The 25,584-nt window shown below is 39.1% G+C and overlaps 1 protein-coding gene across 1 annotated transcript; it reads left to right on the top strand.

Moving 5' to 3' along the window:
• Positions 1-1,929: 1,929 nt before the first annotated feature.
• Positions 1,930-19,939, top strand: grhl3 (grainyhead-like transcription factor 3). The gene is made up of 15 exons (XM_036594050.1): positions 1,930-2,076; positions 3,994-4,162; positions 4,283-4,347; positions 5,471-5,726; positions 5,915-6,000; positions 6,437-6,587; positions 8,228-8,339; positions 9,169-9,263; positions 11,214-11,372; positions 12,890-12,971; positions 14,028-14,158; positions 15,935-16,052; positions 16,359-16,444; positions 16,803-16,867; positions 19,167-19,939. The coding sequence occupies exons 1-15, from the start codon at positions 2,060-2,062 to the stop codon at positions 19,282-19,284; spliced, it is 1,710 nt and encodes a 569-aa protein (XP_036449943.1). The 5' UTR covers positions 1,930-2,059; the 3' UTR covers positions 19,285-19,939.
• Positions 19,940-25,584: the final 5,645 nt, after the last annotated feature.

Raw genomic sequence — 25,584 nt, forward strand, 5'->3', positions numbered from 1 at the left:
GACGAGTTAGCAGACAAAAAAATATGAACCAAGAAGAAGAATAATAAACCATCTGATAACAGCAGTGCTGTGCAAAGCAATACGCAATCACTAATAAGCGGTGTGTGGATGTTTCGCTGCAGGTGGTTGTTGAGTGGTTGGTGAAGTCTGATCTGTGTAGTTACTGCCTCCGGGTGCAAAGCAATCAACAAAGATTCCTCATCTTAAATCCTTGAAAACATCTTGTTCTCTGCAGGACAGTATGTGTGTACACGTGTGTTGGTGTATGTGGTAAATGACATACAATACTGACCTATTCACCAACATTATGAGGACCCTCAGATTACAAGGACATTAGCAGTGTCTGTGTGTTTGTTGAAAAGTTTGCAATCGGTTTTCAATTATTTTTTTGCTATTTTATATACAACAATGAGTTGCAGATACAGCAGGCAACAGTACGTTCAGACGTAGTATTAAATATTTCAAGTATACTGGAAACAACATGAAGTTATTCAGAGAATAAAGTTATACTGTGATTATCTATTTAGCAGAACCATCAAGTTATCTGCCTCAAGATATGATTGTCACTTTTGGAATACATTGATGTTTTCATTCAAGAGATAATTATATATTATTACATATTATTTGTAGAATATGTATTGGCAGAAAACCTTGTATCCTCAAAATGCTAACTTTACAGGAGAAGGAAAAACATACTTTACTTTTAATGTAAGTCAGTGGAACCAGACTTTTTTCCAAGTAGTTTTGGGCTGTTTCTTTTGGTCCATTCACCATGAAATCTACACACAACATAAAGGACAACAGGCATTTTCAGATTATGTGAAAAACTGAAAAACAACAAAAATGGAGATACGACTTTTTGTTCCAACAGCAGCAATTTATAGACCTTACATTCAAAGTTAAGAATATTTTGGAAATATAATGTTTTGTTCCAACAGCGATGATATGACTAACACTTTATTTTTGAGAGTCCACTGTAGATACTTTGTAGATGAAAGTCTGTCTTGAACTAACTTTCAACTAAATTTCTATTAAATGCAATGGAATCTGAAGTTGAGTGTGAAAGATGAAAATTCACTTTAAATCTAAATTTATTACAATTCACTTTAAACCTAACCTTAACCCCAAATCCACTCTTACTTCTAACCAAGACCCTCTGGAGGGGCTAAAGTTTTAATACACACTTCTATAACCCAAGAAAAGCTCAACCAGTTTGCACTGAAGTCCCTGTAGTTACTGAATAATAAGCCTTAGTGTGTAATAAGCCTGGGGTTTTAAGGGGTTAAACTAATGCCTAACCATAAAGTTATTAATTATCAATTGAGTATCACCAAAAAGCAGTGTGAACAAAATGGTAACACGGAGATGGAAAAAAATGTTCTTAACTTTTAACACTTAATGTTAAAGTAGAATGTTAATATTGTAAACAATTTTAGACCAACAAAAATGGAGGAAAAATATTTTATTCCATCAGCAATTAAATACTGAATATAACATCAATGGACTAAAGAAAAGCTTCACTCATTGTAAATCCAGCAATAAGTTGTATCATTAAAGACCAAAACCCTCCCGAGTCTGATCCAGTGTTAGATCCAGAGACACAAACGATGATACTGGGCCTTCATTAGCATAATAAAGACCTCTTCTCTCGCTCTGCCTTTGGTTTCTGACTTTAAATGACACTCACTTCACACCCGCGCGGATAAATCTCAGCCTTCTATTACATGTGCTAATTACTGACACTCACACACACCTGCTGAAGTTTCTCCCCAGCACGGCGAGAGTTAACAGGGGTGGTGGGGTGAGGGGGGCGCATCCACCTGTACCATCACACACCTGTCCCGGCCTGTCGACCAATCAGACGTGAGTGAGGGAAAGCTTACCTGTCAGGGCATTTAAATGTGCGAGCAGCCGCAGGTTCCAAATCAAAACCTCTTCACTCTGCGGGATAAACACACACACACACAGCTGGCTGTCTCCGTTATAGTCTGACGAGGAAGATTACGAGAGAGAAGAGTGCAAAGAACGGATTTTATTTCTACAGCCTCTCAGGGAAGAAATGACCAAGGAGACTGAGTAAGTGGACTTTGCTTTAAAATGTACTTTTAAACATTTTTGAAAAGCAATGTCAGATTTCAGTGTTTAACCGTTAAGGGAATTTGGGACATTCCACACTTCAATTTCTCACTGCAATAACTCCGTAACTTCCATTACTTTCATAGCATTACATTAGTTTCATAGTGGCTAATAATAAGTGTTAGCATGCAGGTGTTGAGTCAAGATAATACAAAGATTTGCTCTAAAATTAACGGTAATACACACTGTTTCCTTGTTGTCGATGTGTTAGCTTAAGCTTTACTGAAGTTTTTTCTTTGCTTGTCATTAAATAACATTCGACTATATCTATTAACATTACCTAAACCTCAACATAACACATAATCCTAATCTTACTGCTAAACCTTTACATTACTAAACAGTTTATTAATAAAAAGTGGTTAATAATGAGAATTAGCATTAAAAATTGAATAATAAATCTGGGATTTAAGGGGTTAATGCAGGAGGGCCAGGAAAATGTGGACATTTGCTCTTCTATTGCTCTTCTAATCGATCACTAATACATTACAAACAGAATAGTGTCCAATATTTGCTACTTGTTGTTAGCATGCTAACTTGAGTTTCACGTAAGCATTTGCATGCTTTGCAAATGCTTAGCTTGTCATTAACTATAATATCCATTAACATCACTGTAACCTCCATCGAGAACCTAATCCTAATCCTAAAACGGGTATCAATCCTAAACGCTAAATGCTAAGGTTTGCTGGCTAATATTTTGAGCACTTCCAGATGATGTAGAGGAGACAAAGTGAGGCAACTTGTTGTTTGTGTATGTTTTTTTTAATATATGAAATCAACCCACCTGTGTTTGTGTTTATATCTCAGCGTGTCGGTGGGAGTTTCGCTGCTCTAAGCTCTGACACCCCATCCTCTTTTCTGGGTCCATGGGGGCTTTTTGAGATAGCTGACACCAAGACCGAGAGTGTTCACTGAGCTGTGTAAGAGAGAATAATTATAGTATGTGTCTGTCAGTGGACGCGTCTGCTGTCCTAGGGGCTTCTGTCGCACAAAAGCTGGCTTCCATCTGCTTACTGTAGCATAGACACTTAATATGGCCATTTAGACATTCAGGCCTCCGTTCAAAAAAAGGCTGAAAAAGGTCTGGTGAGCCGAGACACGGGGCTTGCTTTTCAATGACATGGTTAAAACAGGCTTAGGAATAGGTGACAGGCTGGTGTTTGAGATAGCGCTCCAGATAGCTACTAAATGGAATAAATTCTGTAAGCATTGAAGGAATGTGGAGGGAATGTTTTGGTAGAACGCACAACAAGAAATGTGTTAATTTGCTCTCTTTGCCAAACATGCACTCTTACCTGCACTGTGAACTCAGCTGCTAAAGCGCTTGCTGTGAGTAAACTCACTGTTTGCTTGCTACCTGCTAATCCAGGAGGCTTCAGGGGGAGTCCACAAAATGAATCCCACTTAGTTTCTGCTTGTAATGTGTTTGGGTTTAGTTTGTGATCTCTGGGTTTCAGCTATTAGTGTTTGTGAGGTAGCCTCAAGAGCTGATAAGATCTAGAAGCGAACAATCTCAGACTTATTCATTTTAGATGAGTTTCATTCTGCTTCCAGTGGAATTGGAGTGTGGAGGTCAGCCATGTTTCAGCAAGTTTGATGTGGGAGGTGTAAACACTGCCAATCTTAACCGCTGCTCACTCAAAGAGGCTCAAGATTTGTGTTTTTGCAATCGAAACTGCTGGCTGCCTCAGGGCGAAACTCAGCGGTAGCTGAGTACAGCTGTTAAACTCACATTGCCTCATCTTGCTCTGTTTTTGACTTGTAAATGGGCTGATCGGTCCATGTATCAATCTTGCATGGCTTGAAAACTTCCCCTATTTCTTGGACATCTTTGCTAACTCTCTCAATATTTTGCTGTAGGGCTCTGATGATTTTGCAGAACGAGAGTTTCAATTACCCACGCTACCTTGACAGTTACCTCATGGACTCCTGGAGCTACATGGACAGTGTCGACATCAGCAAGGCTAAACCTAAGCTGTCCACTGATGATGACCTCACCAGTATCCCCCTTTTCTATGACACTTGCAAGGTAAAAAAATGAACTAGTTAGTTCCTTCAGAGTAATTGATTGTCCGATTGCTACCTGATTGTCCACCATGGAACCTTTCTTGATTGACTGACCTTCTAACGTACTAATTCATCTTTGCAGACTCCCAAAGATCAGAAGTTGACGTCCTGTTCGCGTGCTGGCAGTACATTTAAACCTATGGAGAGGTAAAAACATTAGCCGTTGCTTCTGCCCAGAGTTAGCAAAAAGAGATGAGCTGTCAATTAACCTATGTCCGGTCGCTTTCACTGTACGAGTTCATTTCCCGCCCTGCCCAGATAAAAGAAAACCCTCATACATACATGAATGGGTGAGAAAGAGTACCACGGAGGTGTGTACCAAGAGAGACAGGTGTATGAAACTTAGCATAGCTGTTCTCATATACTAACCTTTTATTTCTGCATGTGTAGATAGAGGGCTAGCGGGATTAGCTCAGGTTTAGCTGAGGTCAGAGTTGGTTTAAGATGCTAATCCTCTTCCCCATCCCACCCCAGAGAGGACTGAGTCAGCGGCCTTTTGTCCCGATGAAAAATGGCAGGGGATTGGGAGTAGTTTGTTTTTTTCCTTGAGTTCAAGCCCAAGAGAAAGGCAAACAGAAGTAGAGATGTGGATTAGCCAGCAAATAGCTCCCACCCAGCTTTATGGGCACTCTTCTCAAACAATGCTGAGATTCAAAGCCACTTCTGTTGACTTTTACACATTATACAATCACAGCTTGGCCTTTATTGGTGTTAGAGTTAGTGTAAGTGACTAGCCAGCACATTGTACTATCACAGGTAGGCCATTATGGTGTTTGAGTTAGCATAAGTGACAAGCAAGACCACTATATCATCACAGCTGGGCCTTTATTGGTAGTAGAGTTAGCATAAGTGACTAGTAAGAACACTGTACTATTACAGCTGGGCCTTTATTGGTTATGGGAGTTAGCATAAGTGACTAGCAAGCACGCTATAACCTTACAGCTGGATGTTTATAGGTGGTAGAGTTAGCATAAATGACTAACAAGAACACTATACCACTACATCTAGGCCATTGCTGGAGGTAGAGTTAGCGTAACTGACTAGCAATTTTTAGCTTAGGAGTAAAGTCTATGCAGTTAAATAACATATGCTGTTAAATAACATATACATTAAAATTAAACTTTACATTTTATGAGTTATAGTACCATTTGGCCCCCATTATAATCCAAATTAAACCAAACTAGCCGGACAGGTTTATGTGCAGATTTGCGGAAAATTAATTTTCACAGGTGCATATTTATCACATACCTTTTAACCATTCACTCCTCAGGACATCCACTGGCTCATCCCCTGAGCTGACTACTCTGGAAAACTCCCACATCATGAAGCTGCTGTCCGAGAACATTTCTGTCAGCCAGTCACAAGTCACAAAGCAGCTGTCACCGGGCAACAGCAACTACATCCAGAGCATGGCGGGCGACAGCTACGACAAGCAAGTCATCAACAACATCGTTGAATCTCTTCTGCTGACCACACCGCAGAAACCATGGCATTCGGACACCTCGTACCCGGACGCTAGCACTGAAGTGAGTGTCTGAGGCCTTACGTGTCCAAATTTTGCCTCTTGCTATTAATTTTGCACATATTAAATCCTTTTAACTGGTGAAAAGAACAATTTAACAAACAATTGAAACAGTTCTAAAGTGATTCATTTAAAATGATTCAATATAATGTCTCTAATGTATCACGTGTCGGTTGTTGTCCACCAAAACAGACTCTAGGTTACAGCAATGACTTTGTTGGCCACTCCAGCCCTGTGTACTCCGACTCGTACTCAAACTCGCCTCCGGAGAGATACAGGTGAGACACGTTTTAATCATTTCATCTGCGCTTCACGCTGTCAATCATTTCGGTCTGTTTTATATTTCCTGCCAAGATTTCAGGGTTGTTTTTTATTATAATCAGTGTTGTTTTCTACGCATTTAATTCACATCACATAATGATTTGAATATAATTACATAATTACATATTTAATCGCAGCAATAAATTACATTTTCATTTGATTTGCATTTTGTATCTATAGGTTTGTGTTTTTTGTTTGTTATGTTTACATGACAAAGATTTGGCATACAAGAATAACTTCTCAATTAGATATCTCCGCTTCAATTTACACACACAAATGTGGTTTTGAAAGTTTAGAATCTGCACTTTCCACACAATTTCTCCACTCGTTTCAATGAGCTCAGAAATAATTTATATTTTGACTGCGGTTACATCAATAATGATTTTGTTCCAGGAATGACTTTCAGTTCATCCTTGGCGCCCCACAAGCTTCCCAAAACAAAAACACAGAGGTGCCCATGGTCTACCTGAACAAAGGTCAGTTCTACCCCATCACCCTGCAGGGAGTGGACAGCAGCGCTGGAGTTACGTGCAGCAAAGTAAAGGTGAGTGACCTATCATACAACATATAGTATTTCTAATATATATATAATAATATAGTTTCTAAAGAAATAGAACAGATGTAGAGTGAATAGCATGTACAGCTGCAATATGAGTATCAGTGCAATATCACTGCTGTTGCAATAAAAAACAGTACAAATACAATTTAATGCATGTACTGTTTAATATATATGCAAACTTAAATGTGTACAGTTAAATAGGCGCAGTGGTTGTTGCATACATTAACATTATAGGCATTATGGGTGCTATACGCCGTTAAATACAAAAGTTTTGACAGAACTGGATAGATATGGGAAGGATTGTCATTTATGAAGATCGATCCTGAGGAAAAAAAGCTGTCGATTCTCTTTTTGGGTCGTTCTAAAGCTCAGGGCTAAACAGTTAATTTCTGAGGAAACGATTATGACTGGGTGATCACAGCTGACGAACTGTTGGAATGACCTTATTTCTGACTTCACCCGCTGGAGGTTAACCATAAAGTTAGCATGCTAATCCTTTGGCTAGTTCTTCAGCTTCATGTTGATCACAGTGCTCCTTTAATGAAGAGCAGTAGGTAAAAATCTATCATTTCCTCATGATTAGAGTTAACACTCCTCTTGGAAAACTGCATTCTTGTTGTGGTGTGTGTTTGTGTGTGTGTGTGACTGTGATTGTGTGTGTGTGTGTGAGTGACGTGTACGATGGCTAACTTTGTCACTGGTTGTGTAGAACACACACCCGTGCGTGCAAAATCCGGCCTTGCCCCGTAGCCTGTAGCACAAAGCTCGCGGTGACTAAAGCCTCAGAGATGGAGAGAGAGGGGCGTGACACACACACACACTGGGCTTTAACACACTCACTGTACACACGGCTAATATCCTCTGACAAAAGCCATAAACACAGGAATTAGCTCGATGACAAGTTTGTCTCAACAGCGTCATACACTAGCATTACCGAGAGGCAATATTTTATTACATGCAATATTTTCCAAATTTAATTTGTCTCTGTTTATATATTTATATTTAAACTTCTATTTATAAATCAGCTAAATGTCCCAAGCGTTAGCCAACTAGCTTTTTCAGCTAATTTCAAACAGCTAATTCCTCAGGTAGCCCTTGAGTCCAGATCTTGTAAGTCATAAACAGTTGAAGTACACAAACACTAATCAATCTCTCTCTCTCTCTCTCTCTCTCTCTCTCTCTCTCTCTATCTATCTATCTCTCATTCTCTTTTTGTTCTTCTGTCTGTCTTTATCTTTCTGCTCTTCTCTCTCTCTCTCCTTCTCTCTTTCTGTCTCGCTTTCACTCTGTTTTCCTCTTTTGTTCTTCCTTTTTTTCTTGCTTTCTTTCTTTCTCTGTTCTTTTTCTTTCTTCCTCTCTCTCTTTCATTCACACTTTCTCTTTCTTGCACTGTTTTCTCTCTCTCTATTCTTTCTCTCTCTTCTCTCTCTCTCATTCTCTCTATTTTCTCTCTCTATTTTGTTTTCTCTCTTTCTTCTCCCCTCTCTCTCATTCACTCTCTGTTGTCTTTCTTGCTCTCTCTGTTCTCTCTATCTCTTTGTTCTTTTCTCTCTCTTTCCATCTCTCTCTCTCTTCTGTTTTCCTCTTTCTCTCTGTCTCTCTGTCTCTCTCTCTCTCTCCCCCAGACGGTGATCATGGCGGTGTTTGAGAATGATAAGAGTGCGGAGATGCAGCTGAAGTATTGGAATCACTGGCACTCACGACAGCCGACGGCTAAGCAGAGGGTCATCGATATCGGTGTGTTCACCAGCACAGTTAGCCTTATGAGTCTAATGTAGCTAGCCAGTAATGGGAGCTTATACCCCACCGATTAGCATGTTGCTAAACGCATGCATAGCTATACTCTTAAACAAGATGGTTCACTCTTAGCAAAAATGGTTCTGTATAGTACCACAAAATGGTTCTTTGGCTTGTAACAACAGTGGAACCCTTTTCGGTGCTATATAGAACCCTTTTCAAAAAGGTTCTATATAGAGCCATCTACAGCACATTCTCCATCAATCTGAAGAACACTTTCATGATGCAAAGAACCCTTTAATCATGCAAATGGTTTCATTGAGTGTTACTAGTTCTAAATAGAACCACTGTGCTTACTAAAGAACCTTTGAAGAACCAACTTTTTTCAGTGTATTCTTTAGTGCATGGTTCTATACAGAACTATTGCATACTTAAATGGTTCTTTGCATGGTTAAATCGTTCTTCAGATTGATGGAGATTGTGTTGTATATGGTTCTATATAGCACCTACAGGGGTTCTGCTATTGTTGCAATGTCAAGCCTGTAACAATGAAAGAACCCTTTTGGTGCTATGTAGAACCATATACAGCACATTGCCCATCAATTGGAAGAATGATTTCACCATGCAAAGAACCATTTAAGCATGCAAAGGGTTCTTTGAGTGTTCATGGTTGTATATAGAACCACTATCTTTACTAAAGAACCCTTGAAGAGAACCATGTTTTTTAACAGTGTACCTTAGCCTTGTAGCTGCAGTTGTTGATGAAAACTGTCGCTTTTTGGTAGCAATTTTGTCCAATATTCTTATTTTTATTGTTTCTCGACCACAGCCGACTACAAAGAAGTGTTCAGCGGGATCAGCAATGTGGAGGAGGTGGCATTCAATGCCCTGTCCTTCATCTGGAACACCAATGAAGAAGCCAAGGTATGAGCACACACACAGTCATGCTCACATACACACAGTCACGCTCACATACACACAGTCACACACACACACACACACACACACACAGAAGGGCAAAGGAATTCTTGGCATGTCACCACCCCGGCACCTGTCATGAAAACAGGGAGAGAAAGAGAGAGGGAGAGAGAGAGACATAGAGAGAGACAGAATATCCCGAGGCAGTTTAGGGCGGGACGGCGAAACCAAGAACAGGTGGAGAAGAGAAAGAGCATCAAAAAGAAAACAAGAAAACAAAAAGGAAAAGAAAACAACACACGCACACCTGATAATTATCATGGCTGACGATTGAGCAGGAGAGAAGAAAAGATGGATCGCGCCCCCATAGGAGGCGCACTCTCCTAATTAATTAAGGAATTAAATAATTAATTAACTAACACATTAATATGACACATTTCTGATATAGATTCTGTGATGAGTAAAATCTGTTAAAAGTAACACAGAATAAATTGTTTTGTAAAAAAACAATAAATGAACATATAGAGATGTATAAAAATATGTAAACGTGTTGAATTATCTTAAACCTAGTCAATATATCTAATATTTCTCTAATATTTCTCAACACGAGATAATTTTAATATTTAAAATGTGATTAATTTTATTGTTTGTAAGTAATTTTATTATGTGAAATTATCGTATTCTGTTGAAAATCCAGTAGAATAAGACAATTTGTCTAGAAAAATTACCAAATATGTGTAAAAAAAAAAAAGCTGAATCATCTGACAACAACCTCAAAATGAGAAATATGCCATAGGTTTCTCGACAGTCTGCTTGTGGAGATATTTGTTCAGTGTAATATTCAGATTAAGATTGTAGTAACAGCCTTTCGAGTGCTGTTGTAAATGCATTGTGGATGGCAGTCCAGTATGTATTATCCTCTGAGATGCTAAGCCCTTCCTTTATTTTTCACCTATGGTTCTAGACGTGTTCCGTCATGCTCCGTTTGTCCTTCTTTCATTCCACACCTTTCCTTTAGAAGAAATGCTGCGCAATTGCCGCCCACACTAGCAGTCCTCCTTTAGCGCGTGACCAGGCTGGGTCACCCCGATCATATCTGCTCTCCTCTAACAGCCAATGAGCAGCAGATCCTTCCGTGGTTCATTCGCCTGCAGGACTGTCAGTGTGATCGCATGTTTCACAATCGCAGTTCAGGGGTCACAAACCTGTACAGCTTCAGTAATAAGAGGAGCTGATCCAGAGTCAGCTGTGCTTCTCATATATTAAAGTGATAGTTTGGTGAAAAAGTCAAATTTGCACAGTTTTTCTCATGTTTTGCTTCTTCAGTTTTAGCACTGGAAGCTAATGTGGCTAACAAGTAATGGATGTGTACACCTCACCAGTTAGCATGGCTAAGTGTTCTTGAACAGACCTGCTTAAATAATTGCAGATTATACGTTTACAGTGCAGTCCTATGCAAAAGTTTTGACACCCCTGCTCAAATGACACGCTTTGTTTATTTTCTAAGCGACAAGAAAAGAAGTACATATCCTTGTTTTTAATGCACAATTGCTGTTCATTAGTTGAATTAAACTAAAAAAACATAAAAATAAATTAAAACATAAATTGTGGTCCTTGCAAAACTTACGGCACATTTTATATTTTACAATTTTTTTCTCTAATAAGTTCAACTCAAATTAGTAGAAATTGTGCATTAAAATTGTCAGAAAATGCCATATTTGAGTGCGACCTCTGTAGAGGATGTCTCATTTTTCACTTGGAAAATCAATGAAACATGGAATTAAACAGGGTTTTCAAAATTTGGATGCAGCAGTGCACCATACACGGTCGCTAACCGCATAAGCAAGTTTGTTACACTTCAGGATTGCATTAAATATCCAATTGTATCCCAAATGCAATGGGACAATGTTAAAAACAGTGTATTGCAGCTCACATCTGTATGTTTATTTCATGCAGGTTTATATTGGCATTAACTCCCTCAGCACAGACTTCTCCTCTCAGAAGGGTGTGAAGGGTCTCCCTCTGAACCTGCAGATCGACACTTACGACTTCAGCTCCGGCTCTAACCACCTCATCCACAGAGCCGCCTGCCAGATCAAAGTCTTCTGTGATAAGGTACGCTTTACTTTGGTTGTTTGTGTTGGAGTTTTTTCTTTTTTGCTCAGATGCTTCTTTATTACTATTATATTTTTTTTCTTTGTTTTTTATTTGTACATTGTTATATTTGTATTGCTTCCTTATTATAATCTTTTTTTAATTTTTATTTCTTTGTTGATTTTTTGAATTTTTACTTTTCTAATTGTCACTGCTGCAATAAAATCCACAACTTTTTGGTCCTTAGTGTTGAATGGAAGTGAATGGAACTAGATTTTTTTAGCTATTAAAAGAAGCAGCTGGCGTTTCAAGTCATACAAAAAATGAAAAAGATACAACAAATTTAGACAAAGTTCTGACTGTGACGTTGCAACATTCAGGAACATAGTTGTAAAGACTAACATTCTACTGCTAGATAATTCAATAATTCAATGCATTGTCCATTCAAACGCTGACGTGTTTCTCCTCCCAAACCCTAACATTGATCTCTGACCTTTTAATTGTCATGCTTTCTGTGACTCTGCGGTAGAAACTCATCTCAGAATCTTTCTCTTTCTCTCTTCTGTCTGGAGTGAAGCATAAACCAGTTTTTGCCAATAGCATGTCCTTCAGACGCAGCATTGATCCCATTGTTCTGTAGTGATCTGATAAAGCCTTGTAGGCCCTCATCTTCCCCTTATCTCCTTTATCTGATGCCTTCTGATGCCCTCTGGGGCTAGGCTGCCTTTAGCCTACCTTCTGGAGGTAGGAAGGGTAGACTAGCTTCAGAAACACGCGTCAGACTGGTTTAGCCACAGCAGGTGAACTAAGTGCATCTCTGCAGAACGAGGAACCTGCGTGTTTTTCATCAGATGGTGCTGGAAGCTGTTTTTTCAGGACCACAGCTTGAGTTTTGCGTGTTAGCAGGCTGTTTTGTTGAGAGAAGCTGCTAATCACTCTGATGTCATGTAACTTTTAGATGACAATCACGGCTAGCAATGAAAATGAAACCATTTTTTAAGTAATGTCAACAGCTCTTGAGGTCTACAAATGCATTCTTTCATACATACTAGCTTTGCGCTGGTAGAAATCCCATCTAGCCTAATGAGAAAATGTAGAAACTCAGTTTTTGTCAAAATACATATATTAAAACTGTTCCATTAACTTCAAATGATATTTATTTTGTATGTGTGTGAAAGAACACACTGTAAGATTAGATCTTGGTGCATAATCAAGTCTTTTAGGGATACATCTGATAGACTTTGGCTGTTTTAATATAGCTAGCTAGCTAGCTGACACCTCTAGCCACATAGCATGGCCGATTTGCTGAGCAGCAAGACTTCATTGTTACAGTTTGATAGGTTCTGTTTTTGCGCTAAGTTCATTATATGTGGCAAGTACAGTGGGGAAGATGTAAGCAACTCAGAGAGGCTTTAGCCATGCTAGCAGATTCAAGATAGTGTTACGTTCATTGGTGAACATAAGAAGCTGATGCTGATTCAGGGCTCACTTCTGGATGTCTCTAACATTGCAAATTGGATCGTTTTTTTGTCTGGCAGGGGGCCGAGAGGAAGATGAGGGACGAAGAGCGGAAAAGAACGAAGAGGCGGGTCAAAACCAACGCAGACTCCACTAATAACAGTGAGTGTCAATCACACCCATCAGCCTATTATACAATTACACAGCTCTCATCTCATTCTCACAAACAACCAATTACTGACGGCGATTCCAGTAAAGACTTTGGGAAACGCCCAGCAACAAAACACTGAACAACTGAGGATTACAAACAGGCTCGATACTGTATGGGCTACCAAGCCTCACTCTTAAAAAAGATGGTTCTTTAGTAAACACAATAGTTCTATATAGAACAATGAACACTCAAAGAACCATTTGAGTGCTTAAATCGTTCTTTGCATGGTGAAATGGTTGTATTTGGTTCTATATAGCACCAAAAATAGCTCTGCTTTATAATGTCAAACTTATAACAGCAGAAGAAGCCTTTTTGGTGCTGTATAGAACCATATACTATTCTCCATTTCTCTAAAAAACCCTGCAAATAACCAGCTAAGCAAATGGTTCTTTGAGTGTTCATTGTTCTATATAGATCTGTTATCTTTACCAAAGAACCCTTTAAGAACCATCTTTTTTAAGAATGCAGGGAAAAAGCAGAAAAACTGTTCATTCTTAGTGCATAACTTAAGCTAAGTGAGTTAGAAAAATGTATTTATTCTCTCTACATATATAAGATACTAAAGTAACACTGTACATTCATGCTAAAGCAATGCTAAAGTTTAGCACAGAAATCTAATTTACAGTTTATCTGTTCATCTTCAATTTAGTCAAGCCGTCAAGACGGTGTCTAAGGTTTGCTTCTTCAATGTTGCACTGGAGCTACAATGCTAATGTAGTTAACAACTAAAAGAAGCTAACAGGCTAGCCTCTTTTTGCATGGAGCTAACTGCAGGCCTAAATCATTGCACACTCGCCTCAAACAGTGTGGACTTGTTCAGTATCGCTAATAGACTTGATTATGTGGTTTCTGACACTGTGTGACTCACTGTTACCTATTAACATGGACTGAAGTACATTAGCATTGCTAAAAACAGTAGCAGCATTTTGTCTATACTCTTGTCCATATAGAATTAAATGATCCTTTGTAAGATCAGTTGAAAACCATTTTTCTCTAACCTTTTTCAGACTCTAATAAGCACACAGTGGTGTCCAGCTCTATTGGAAAGGACTGCTCTTTCTTCAAAACACTGGATGACCACATCACCCAGCCTGTACTGTTTATTCCCGAGACACACTACAGCAACATGCAGCGACTAGTAAGTACCTATATGCAATAACAACATGCCCCATATATAAAGACCTATATATCATTGAGGCTGAAACAAAACCTTAAATCTCCAAAATGACCAGTTTACAGGAGAAGGACAAACACTCTTAACTTCTAATGGGTGTTAATGTAATATATTTGTTTTCCAAGTGATTTTGGAAAATGGATGAAAATTTAACACGATTCAAAGACTAACTGGAAATTTCAAATGGTGAAATAGTGGAAAATAACAAAAAATGGAGATACAAGGTTTTTGCCAGACAGCAATGATTTGTAGGTATATAAATATAATAATATGCCACATATGTATTATGTATAAGTACCTATATCATCATCATCATCCTCATCATTATCATATTCTTTATTTAAACTCTGGTTTGCTACTACATTTAAATAAAAAGCAACATTAAAAATGATACTAGATTAAGAAATAGACTTGTAAAGCTATAAAAATAAGTATTATATATATGCAATTATTAGTATGTAATAAGAATGATCTAAACCTAACCCCAACCTTAACCTCAAGATCCAAAAAGAAGTGGTTTTGTCCTGTCAGTGTAAAAAAATGAAGTTTTCGTCAGGACTGTTTGACCATTTTACGCACGCACAAACACAATCACACACGTGAGACACCTGCAGGAATCCCAGGATTTGCGGTTCGCCTCAGTGCTGTCGAGTCATGTCCCATAACGCCTGGAGCGCAGAGAGTGCAGGAAAAGTGTGGGAAAAAATGTAGTGGGAGAAGAGTGGGCTGGGAAAAGAGAGAGAGAGAAAGTGTGTGTGATTGGCACGTTACGGAGTTTACACGACAGCAAACGAAACTCACCTGAAGAGCAGCCGGCCATGCTGACTGACACACAGGATTAACGCACACATACGGGGTGGTGTTTACACAGTCGAGTGGAGGAGGGGCACACTGTTCTGACACACTCCCTTTCCCACAGTGTGTGTGTGTGTGTGTGTGTGTGTGTGTACATGACTTGGAAGATAAGATGTGCATTTCACCACATCTCTTGTTTACATGCATGCATGCACCCACACATGCATGTCTGTGGATGCGCATATATTTATACATTGGTACAGTAAAGTTAGAGAGCAGCCTTCGTTTGTTTCATTCAACTTACTCATTTTTCAGAATCAGAAAAACACATATTTGACAAAAAAATGAAAAAACTAAATTAATTTAATCTAATATCAGCTGTCTGAGTGTTCAGTAAGTCACTCTTTCCCTTTATTACAGCTTCCATTCTTTTCTGGAGACTCACTTTCAGTTTCTCAAAGAAATCTGCAGACACGCCTTCAAAGTTCAGTCTTAGAAGTTGGTTGATCATTTCCTGAAGAAATCAAACATATTCAGTGACGTTGAGGTCTGGACTATGGGGTGGTCAGTAATGTGCTTTACTTTTAATGTATGTCAATGGAACCAGACAATATACAGGGCAACAGGTACCATGAGAAACAACAAAAATGGAATCGAATCATGGCTCAATTTGAGATTTCATTCCCTGAAATGTTTCCTTATGAACCAGAATGAAACCGATGTGAGGTCAGAGATTTACACTCTTCATGTGTGTGTCTCTGATTGGGCGGTTAGATACACACTCTAGCGAGTGAGTGTTTGTGTCGTTATGTATCGCTAGGCTGCACCTGTGCAGGTGAGAGAACGATAAGATCATTCGAGCCACCACGCAGAAGATAGGAAACGAGGGAACTCTTCCGTGGCCTGTTCAGTTTCTCTAATGCTGATCTTATCTGTTTCTCACAGGCGCCCCCTAGCAGCACGGAGGAGAACGAGAGGAATCCACTGAAGCGTATGGCGGGTTACGACCCAGAGCAGTGCAGCCCACCAGCCAAACAGCCCCGCAAAGAACAGCAACAGAGAGGTAAATACACAACAACACTACACAACACACAACACCATTACTATGACGTAACACCACCAACGTAACACAGAATACACATAAATATCATTCGGCCAATCAGCAAACAGCCCCACAACAACAAAAACAACACAACACAGTGCAACACCAATACCAACAAACTAAAGCACAACATAAACACCATCGCACCACAACACAGACACCACCAAACCACACCTACCCAATAACGCAAATGCAGTAACCTGTAGAAGCAGAAACTTCATAAAGTTGAAGTTACGATTGTTTATTTGTTTTTGTTTTTGTTCACAGTCCTACTGTACGTCCGGCAGGAGACGGAGGAAGTGTTTGACGCCCTCATGCTCAACTCGCCGACGCTGAAAGGACTCAGACAAGCAGTGAGTTCAGCTTTATCTCTTTCTTTACTCCTTCACTTTTCTCTTTTCTTGCCATTCTTTCCTGTCCTATTTTGCTTCGCACTCATTTTCTTATCCTGCACTCTTATCTCTTATTGTCACTCTTCATCTCTTTAAACTTTGTCTTTCTTTTCTTTTTTCACTCTTAACTCTGTTTATTTCTTCGCACTCCTTCTCATTCCACTCTTCTCTTGTTATCTATTTGTCCTCTCTTATTTCTACCTCCTTCGTTGCAATCTATCTCGTTCCTACTTTTTAATTTATCTCTTTCTCACACTTGTGAAGATGTCGAAACCTCCTTGGTGTGACACTCGTCTCATTTGATCTTTCTCCCTCTCAGATTTCAGAAAAGTACGGCCTGCAAGAAGACACCATTGGGAAAATCTTCAAGAAGTGCAAAAGAGGGTGAGTAGCATTTTTTTTGCCCCTAAATCGCTAAATTAGCACCAAATCAGATGCAGACGAGATGGCTTAGAGGAAGGGGGAGATTTTAGCGATTGTCTCTGGCGTTTAAGGCTAATGACAGAGCGGGTGCAGGAGATAAAGAAAGGCAGGGATGTGTTAAAATGTTCTCTCGGTGGTGAAGCAAGTGATTTTGTTGGTTTCTCCGTCACCTCCGTGGAAGCTAAGCTGACAGACCGGGCCGGCGAGAAGCCTGCGGGTTTGCGGAATGCTGTAATTGCTGCTTGCTTTACAGGAAAAAAAAGACTTTAAAAAGGAGAACAAAAGGAAGAAGAGTCAGCGGAGGATGGTGTGGTGTTTAATGTTTTCCGCCGTGCCCTCAGCAGGAGAACAGAACAGATTTCAGAACTGATAGGGAGGAGGTCAGGATGGAGCTAAACTGGGCCAAATCGTTTGATTGTGTAACCCACAGCACAGTATAATTACAAGAAACTGAGCAATGCCTGTGAGAGCCACACTAGTTATCTCTCCCCTGTTCATTACCTTCATTAGCTTTGGAACTTTTTTGACTTAACAAGTAATGGAAGGTAGCAGTTAGCATGGTGCTAACTGTATGCCTCAATCATCGCACACTTCACATATGGAAATCTGATATATTGCAATGCATGGATTTCAAATATATGTCTGATGCATTTCAAGTATATGATAGATTAGCATATATGGATTTCCCTTATTTCTCAACTTATTTTAGTCACATATGGACACACATGTGACATATATGCCAACATACTTGAAACTGGCCATTTTCAGATATATTTAAGTCGTCAACATATACAAAACATACATAAAAATACATCTATTTAACAATATATGACAATTATTCATATATGGATGGCGTACATTATATAGCACATCTATGCGATCCATATATTATGCATATATGTATTCATCCACCTTTTAGATGTATATGTATGGTTCATATATCATGCATATATGTCCAATATTTGATGCTTATATATATGTACATAACAAAAATGTACATACATTTTAAAATATATGCCTGACTCTTCATGATATTTGTGCATATATGGCCATATATCATATTTCCATGTGGGACCTTCTTTAGTTTTGGAGCTAGAAGGCTCATTTAGCTATGGTTTTGCCAAGCTGTTGCTTTCACTGCTAGTTTGATGCCTGAATCAAGTCAGCATTTATGGCAGCGGTTCTCGATCTTAGAAAGACCAGGTTTTTACTGTCGTAATGCCTCAAGCTCAACTCATTATCTACTTTACGAGCTGAGGAGGATGTGTTAGAGCAGAGAGAATGGAAAAGTGTGCAGAGTGACGTTCCCAGGACTGTAATTGAGAACCAGTGGTCCATGCAGTCTGGTCCAAATGCAAATGAACCCACCGTCCTCTGTTATATCACACCTCTGTGAAACATCCTTACATAAATGAGCTGGTTTGTTTTACGGCTGAGCCCCGGGCTTCAGACCCTCATACACTCGGGATGATGATAGTGTTTGGAAGAGCAGGACAGGTTAGGTCACATTCTCTCTCTCTCTCCAACCCACATCGTCGATCTGATGCCTGTGCGTGCCCTCAGGCCGGGCAGACCTGGCACATACACACATACATGTACACAAACACATAGTTCAACTTCAAGTGGAGCATTTCTCTGATTTATTACAGACCAACAGGTGCACGGCTGCAGCAAATGATTATTATAGCTGTGATGGGTTGAAATATCTGAGCTTTTCATCATTTTTACTTCAGATTTGTTTTTTGTTTAATGATATATTCGTTGTTAGTCTGCTCTTATTAGTCTCTCTGCATGCACTGATATTAATTTGAGTACATGGCCTGGGGAGCTGACACTAAACCATACTGTATTGTAATTGTACCAATTTAGGCCAGTAAAATTAAACATTTTTCATGTTTTTTCTTGAAATATTTTCTTGTACAGTCCACTGTTTTCGTTACTGTGCCTTTAAGACTGATATATGCAAATGAGCTCAGCTTAGGCAGTTTTTCAACTTTTGAAACCAACATTGCTTGCCTACTACATCACTTTTATTTTGAAATTATTGAGGAGAATTCGATTTTCAAATTCAGTGCATTTACATATATAAAGGAGAGTTTGTGGTTGAGAGTTTGTAGTGTTAATAGTGTTTATAATGACTTTATAATGAATTTATCTTATTATTATTATTATTATTATTATTATTATTATTTTATTACTATTATTATTTTGACTTTAACTCATCATGGCTAACCATCCACTCTCTTGTTTTCTTTTCCAGGATTTTCGTGAACATGGACGACAACATCATCGAACACTACAGCAACCACTCTGCCTTCCTCATCGACATCTCCGAGATCATGGTCAATCACTTCCAGGTCACGCTAATGGAGTTATGAGTGATGCTGTGCCACAAGCCCCGCCCCCTTCGGAGGCATTTTCCCCCAACCTGCCTTTCAAAAAGCACTGCTGCCTCTCGAACACATTCGAAACGGGCCACAGCTGTTGCCACGGCGACAGCATCCAAACTGGCCCTGTGTAAATACAGTTCACAGTTTACTCTCCTTCATTTATAATTATTTTTTGTTTACTCAGTCAGCGACAGCTCACAGTCGCGCCTCCAACGACAAACTCCTGAAATTTGTAAATATAAACTGTAAATAGAAATGAATATGGTTAATGAAAAGAGTATGACCGTGATTTATGCCATGTACCTTGTGTTAATGTTTCAACGATAGCCTTGCGACGTCTGCCTGTTTTTACAAAATAAAAGCCCTCATCATTTCTGTGGGAGGAATAAGAATGCGGTAATGGTATTGCTTACGTGTGCTGGTTGTTTTTTTTTGTTTGTTTGTTTGTTTTGATTTCAAAGGCACACTTTTTAGGCCCGTACACTCACGGTCAGGACACTGTAGCTTCACACCAGCCTGCCTGTTTCACGTCCGAAGCTGTCCGAGCCAAGAAAGGCAGCTTCAGACTCCAAACCGTCACACATTTCCACTTTCGTTTCCTGCGTTTCCGTCAGTGTTTCACCCAGTTTCAAATCCGGCTGTTGCTCACTGGCGCCACACATTTCGTCCTCCCACATTTAATTAAAAAACGAGTCCCAGTAAACCACTGAAATTTAAATTCAACCCTCCAAAAAAAACCCCTCTCAAATTTATATTCCAGCGACAAAATGTCGTTAGAAATTTTAATTGTGAGCGTTTTTCGGATTTTTCGCTTCACAATATATATACATAACATTTCAACTGCTCTGTGCTTCTTTTGTGTATCGCTGATGTTTTGCAACCCTTACTTCCTTTTGTATTTCACCTGATTTTATAAGGAAAAATAAAAAGAAAAATTCAAAAAATGTTTTGAGATTGTCATTCTGTTGATGTGCTTAGCTAAAATAATTTTTTAATCATTTTTAAAACTTTTTAGAGTTTTGATACAATTGAGTCACATTTTCTTATTCTGTGACACTTCTTGACATTATGTGAGGTGTTTTTAAGTTGTATGCATTTTTGGACTCTTTATCTAGAAAACAAAAAGGTTTTATCTCCAAAGTCCAACTCTAACTTAGTTCTATAAGGGTCTATCTGCAAGCCAGTACTTTGAATACACACAAGTGGACCAATCAGGTTCTGCTTCTTTGTCATGTCGTCGCTCTGCTCAGTGACGGCAGGAAAAGTTTATAAAACTTTATGAAACATGAAAACATATTGTTGAAACTCTGCCTGTTTTCTTTAAAAACTCTATTGTCTTAAATTTTATAATTATTAAGCCTTAAAGATAGTTAAATAGTAAACATTTATGGGCTCTTAATTACAACATAAACATCAATTTTGTTCATTCACCCATCTTTTCTTTTTCTTCTTTCTCCCAAAATAGGACATTTTGGCTCATTAGAGTCACATTTCTGTTATAAAACAAAACCTTATACTGACTTTAGACTGACCAGCTACACTGACCTGCTGGGACAGTTTACTATAGCTGGTTGCTGTCCAACTAAACCTCTGCACTGGACAAAGTATTTAGCACTGACCTTTATACTTAATCTGCAATGCTTTTTTTAATAAGAAAAAGATGGTTTGTCCTAAAATTATAAAAATAAATGTCATAAAAAATAAATAAATAATACAAATAAATGTCAAAAAATATTATAGAAAGCATTAAATTTAGTATTAAGTTTAACTGTAGTATAAACTATTTGTGTTCCTTGAAAATAATTGCTTCTTTTCATGTTTTCAAGTGAGTTCTCAGGAGTAGAGGGTTCTATCTGCATTAACCTGTTCCAAAATGTTATAGAATTTTGATATTGTACATTTAGAATACATTTAGAGTGTCTGTTGCTTTCATATATTAAAGAGATGTGTTCACATATCAGTTTTGCTATTTAGAATGTAAAATATTTAAAGCATAATATCTCAAAACTGCTCAGAACACAGACAGGACCTTATAATTCCAAGGGAATGATATATCCATTCGGCCTGCAGCAGTTTAGCCCCGCCCACTCATGCTGAAGTTATGTAGAGTATTTCAGCCTGGAGTGACTTTTGAATGTGGCGCATCCAATCAGAAGAAAGGCAATTTACACATATCAGTTTTAAAGGAGTGATAACAGCAGCCTGTTTAATTCTAAGGGATAAAGAGAGGTTGGAAAATGACCCTGCAAAATTAAATATGTTTATGTTTCTGGTGCATAAAACAACCCAAAACTGTAAGTGGACCTCAGAGGGAAAAAATGAAATGAAATGCAAGAAAAAACGGCAGTATAGAAGTCTAAAAATGTCACTTGAATGTCTTACACGCTTCAAATGTTCATGTTTCAGTCAGATGTCGTGTCAAACCCAGGCTGAATCCCAAACGCCTCCGTATTCCCTAAATAGTGTACTAGCTATGAAAGTGTAGAAATTCTAGCCTCTACAGCTGCAGGATTCAGTGAGAAGAGGGCGCCGCTGGATTGGTGCTAAATAAGACTTCCGGTGGTCATTTGGTGACTGAAAAGTACTTATAAAGTGAAAGTGTTTGCGTTAAACAGTGCTGTGTATCATATGTTCAATGTTATGTGACAAAAAGTAAAATCATGAAATGACCACAAAATACAGCGATGGGCAACCAAGCGTTCTCCTCACTCAGCGGTCCATGGATGATTGACAAGATACCATACTCTAAAGGAACTACCCTTCTTGGCGGAATACTTGTTTATGTCAATTATTAATAATTATAACTTAAATAACGTTCTAAAAAAGTGTGTATTTTATCATAGTTTATGTTGGCCGCTGTTTTATGAAAGCAATAAGCCACTTGAGGCCTGCATTACAGTGATTTTATCATGGTGAAGGGAGTTTTACCCTACCTCATGTCATGCCTAACAACACCATTCCTCGTGCTAAAATCGCAGTAACACATGGCCTTTCATGGCTTATTGCTTTATTAGAGCAGGAAAACATTAAAAAGCAGCAGTGTTGGAACTCCAGGAGCTCCAGAGAGTGATTTTTCAGGTGGCTTTTTCATTAGCAAATGTGATTTGATTAGGGATGAATGTTATGAGCCCATAAACAATCAGAAAAAGAGGAGCTCTTTATGGGTATGAAATGAAACTCTGTTTATTTGCTGCAGGCTGTCTGACAATCAGAAGTGACAGCAGATGAAGTCTGAGAGGCCGAGCCCACATCCCACACAAGGAAGTGTTTTTCTCAAGAGACTGAAGATGATACGGGTGATGAGGCCACAAGTGCAGCTGACGTAATTGAAGAGATTCAGATTACTGCTGCATTTCTGTAATCGATTTATCTCTCTGCTGCACGTTAATATGGCTCTTTTTGTTTATTTAAGAAATAAATAAATGAAAAATGCCCAAAAAGTGCATGAACGTGAAATATTATTTAACACTGGCCACTTTATTAGAAACATCTACCTTCTATGTCCACTCACTGGCCACTTTATTAGAAACACCCACCATGTGCTTCTACTCACTGGCCACTTTATTAGAAACACCTACACCTGTGCTTCCACTAACTGGCCACTTTATTAGAAACACCTACCTTGTGTTTCCACTAACTGGCCACTTTATAAGAAACACCAACCTTGTGCTTCCACTCACTGGGGTTCTTTGCATCATCAAAGCGTTCTTCAGAATGTGCTGTGGACCTTTTTTGTAAAAGGTTCTTTATAGCACCCAAATAGGGTACCACTATTGTTACAAGGCAAAAAACTCTTTTTTGGTACTATATAGACCCCTTATTGCTAACAGTGTATTGCGTAAAAAGATGATCTTTCAAGGGTTCCTTAGCAAAGAAAATGGTTCTAAAAAGGACCATGAACACTCAAAGAACCCTTTGCATGATTAAAGCGTTCCTTGCATCATCGAAGCGTTCTTAAGAATTTGCTGTAGATGGATCTATATATAACCTTTTTAAAAAGGTTCTATATATGAACCCGTTCCATTACAAAGGCAAGCTTGTAACAGTATAAGAACACTTCTGGGCGTTCCGTTGCCTGACTGCTGCCCCATTTAAGGTGGAACGACAAACTCCAAGTCCGAGTCAAAGTAAGTTTTCTCAAGTCAATTTGTGACTTGAGTCGGACTCGAGGCCAAGTCATATGATTTGAGTCCACACCTGTTATGTAATATTATGTTTTTGGTCATGTAGTTGTAGGGCAGGGGGGGCTCCAAGGACCCTGAAGAACGTTGAGGCCTTGCTGTGTAAGAGTTCTCAAAAGGATCTAAAAAGAAAAGAACAGAACCGATCAAACTTAAGTTCCGGTGCAGTTTCTTATTCGCCAGCTTCTTATCTGAATTTTCCATTCCGCCTTAAATGGTGCATCTGTTACATTTAAGGTGGAATGGAAAATTTGTACCAAAAGCCGCTTTTAGCCTCTTAGTTCTTATGCTGACAGATGCTGGACGGACTAAGAATTTCCATTCCTTTGTAAGCTGTTTTTGTTCAGGTACATATCTCATCGCTACAGTAGATGTGTGACATGTGATGCCTTTTCCAAAAAAACCCAAAACCACGTCATCAGATGAATAAGAGTGCATCAGGTGTTGAAGCCAAACTGCTTGGTTTTGCGTTCACAGATGATGCGATATGATATTTTGTGATATAATCATAACTATCTGGTCTTGGATGGATGTGTTTCTGTTTGTTTTTGTGTCTGTTGTTTTATTCCAGTTTCCGTGTGGCGCTCATGACCAACACCAGTGACGACAGGAGGAATTATTAAAGGAATTAATTACACCCTCCCTCCCTCCCTCTCTCTATCTCTCTCTCCCTCCCTCTCCCTCCCTCTCTCCCTCTCTATCTCTCTCTCTCTTTTTCTTTCTGCTACTCTCTCTCCTCTCCTATTTCTCCCTCTCCTCTCTTTCTTTGTTATCTCTCACCCACTATCTTTCTCTCTCCTCTCTCTCACTCTGTCTCTCTCCTTGTCTCTCTATTCCTCTTATTCTCTCTTTCTCACGCTCTACTTCTTCTTTTTTCTTTCTCTCTGCCCCTCTTTCTCCTTTTTCCTTTCCTCTCTCTCCTCTTTCTTTTTATCTCTCTCCCTTCTTGTCTTTTTTCTCCCCTGTCTTTCTATTCCTCTTACTCTCTCTCTTTATTGTTCTCTCTCCGTTTTCTCTCTCTCTCTCCCCCACTTTCTCCCTCTTTTCCTCTCTCTCCTCTCTTTTAATCTCTTTTCTCTCTTTCACTCTCTCTCTCTCCCCCTCCTTGTCTCTCTTTCTTTTTCTCTCCCATATCTTTCTGTTTCTCTCACTCTCCTTTTTCTCTTTCTCTCTCTCCCCCTCCTTCTTCCTCTCTTTTTATCTCTCTTTTCTCTTTCACTCTCTCTCTCTCCTTCCTTGTCTCTTTCTTTTTCTCTCCCCTATCTTTCTGTTCCTCTTATTTTCTCTCTCTCTCTTTCCCATGCTCTCTCCTTTTTCTCTTTCTCTCTCGCCCCTCTTTCTTCCTCTTTTCCTCTCCTCTCTCTCCCTCCTCGTCTCTCCCCTGTCTTTCTATTCCTCTTACTCTTTCTCACTCTCTCTTTCCCCTTTTTCTCTTTCACTCTTTTCCTCTCCCCTCTCTCTTCTCTTTATCTCTCTCTCTCCCTCCTTGTCTCTCTTTCTTTTTTCTTCCCTATCTTTCTATTCTTCTTATTCACTCTTTCTTTCTCAGTCTCTCTCCTTTTTCTCTTTCACTCTCTCCCACTCTTTCCCCCCTTTTCCTCTCCTCTTTTTCTCCTCTCTTTCTATTTCTCTCACTTTGCTCTCTTTCACTTTCCTCCCTTGCTGTCTCTCTCTCTTCTCTTACCTTTTCTTTCTATCTCTTTCTTTTCTCTCTTTATATTGTGTCTCTGTCTTTTTTTCTCTCTCTCTCTTTCTCTCTTCTTCCACATCTCTATCTTGTTAGTTCTTAATTCCAAGTTATTTTTAACCCTCCTGCTGTTTCTGAACAGACCCACGACAGAGAGAGAGAGAGAGAGAGAGAGAGAGAGAGAAAGAGAGAGTTGAGAGAAGTAAAAATACAGCACAGCCAGAGCATCCCACCCTTTCCTTTTATCTTTTTCTTTCATCCTTCATTTTTTTCAGACATTCTCTGTCTAATAAACAATCTGTAGGCTCAGTATTTCCTAACTGACCACTTTATTAGAAATGCATACCTTGTATGTCCATTAACTGGCCACTTTGTTAGAAACACCTACCTTGTGCTTCCACTCACTGGCCACTTTATTAG

This window comes from Colossoma macropomum, unplaced genomic scaffold (assembly GCF_904425465.1).
Source record: "Colossoma macropomum unplaced genomic scaffold, Colossoma_macropomum, whole genome shotgun sequence".
Taxonomy (NCBI): domain Eukaryota; kingdom Metazoa; phylum Chordata; class Actinopteri; order Characiformes; family Serrasalmidae; genus Colossoma; species Colossoma macropomum.

What these genes read in the sequence shown, in the direction of transcription:
- grhl3 (XM_036594050.1), top strand. An exon ending in TTACGTGCAGCAAAGTAAAG is followed by an intron (nt 6,588 to 8,227) that starts GTGAGTGACCTA and finishes TCTCTCCCCCAG; the next exon opens with ACGGTGATCATGGCGGTGTT. An exon ending in GCAGAGGGTCATCGATATCG is followed by an intron (nt 8,340 to 9,168) that starts GTGTGTTCACCA and finishes TCTCGACCACAG; the next exon opens with CCGACTACAAAGAAGTGTTC.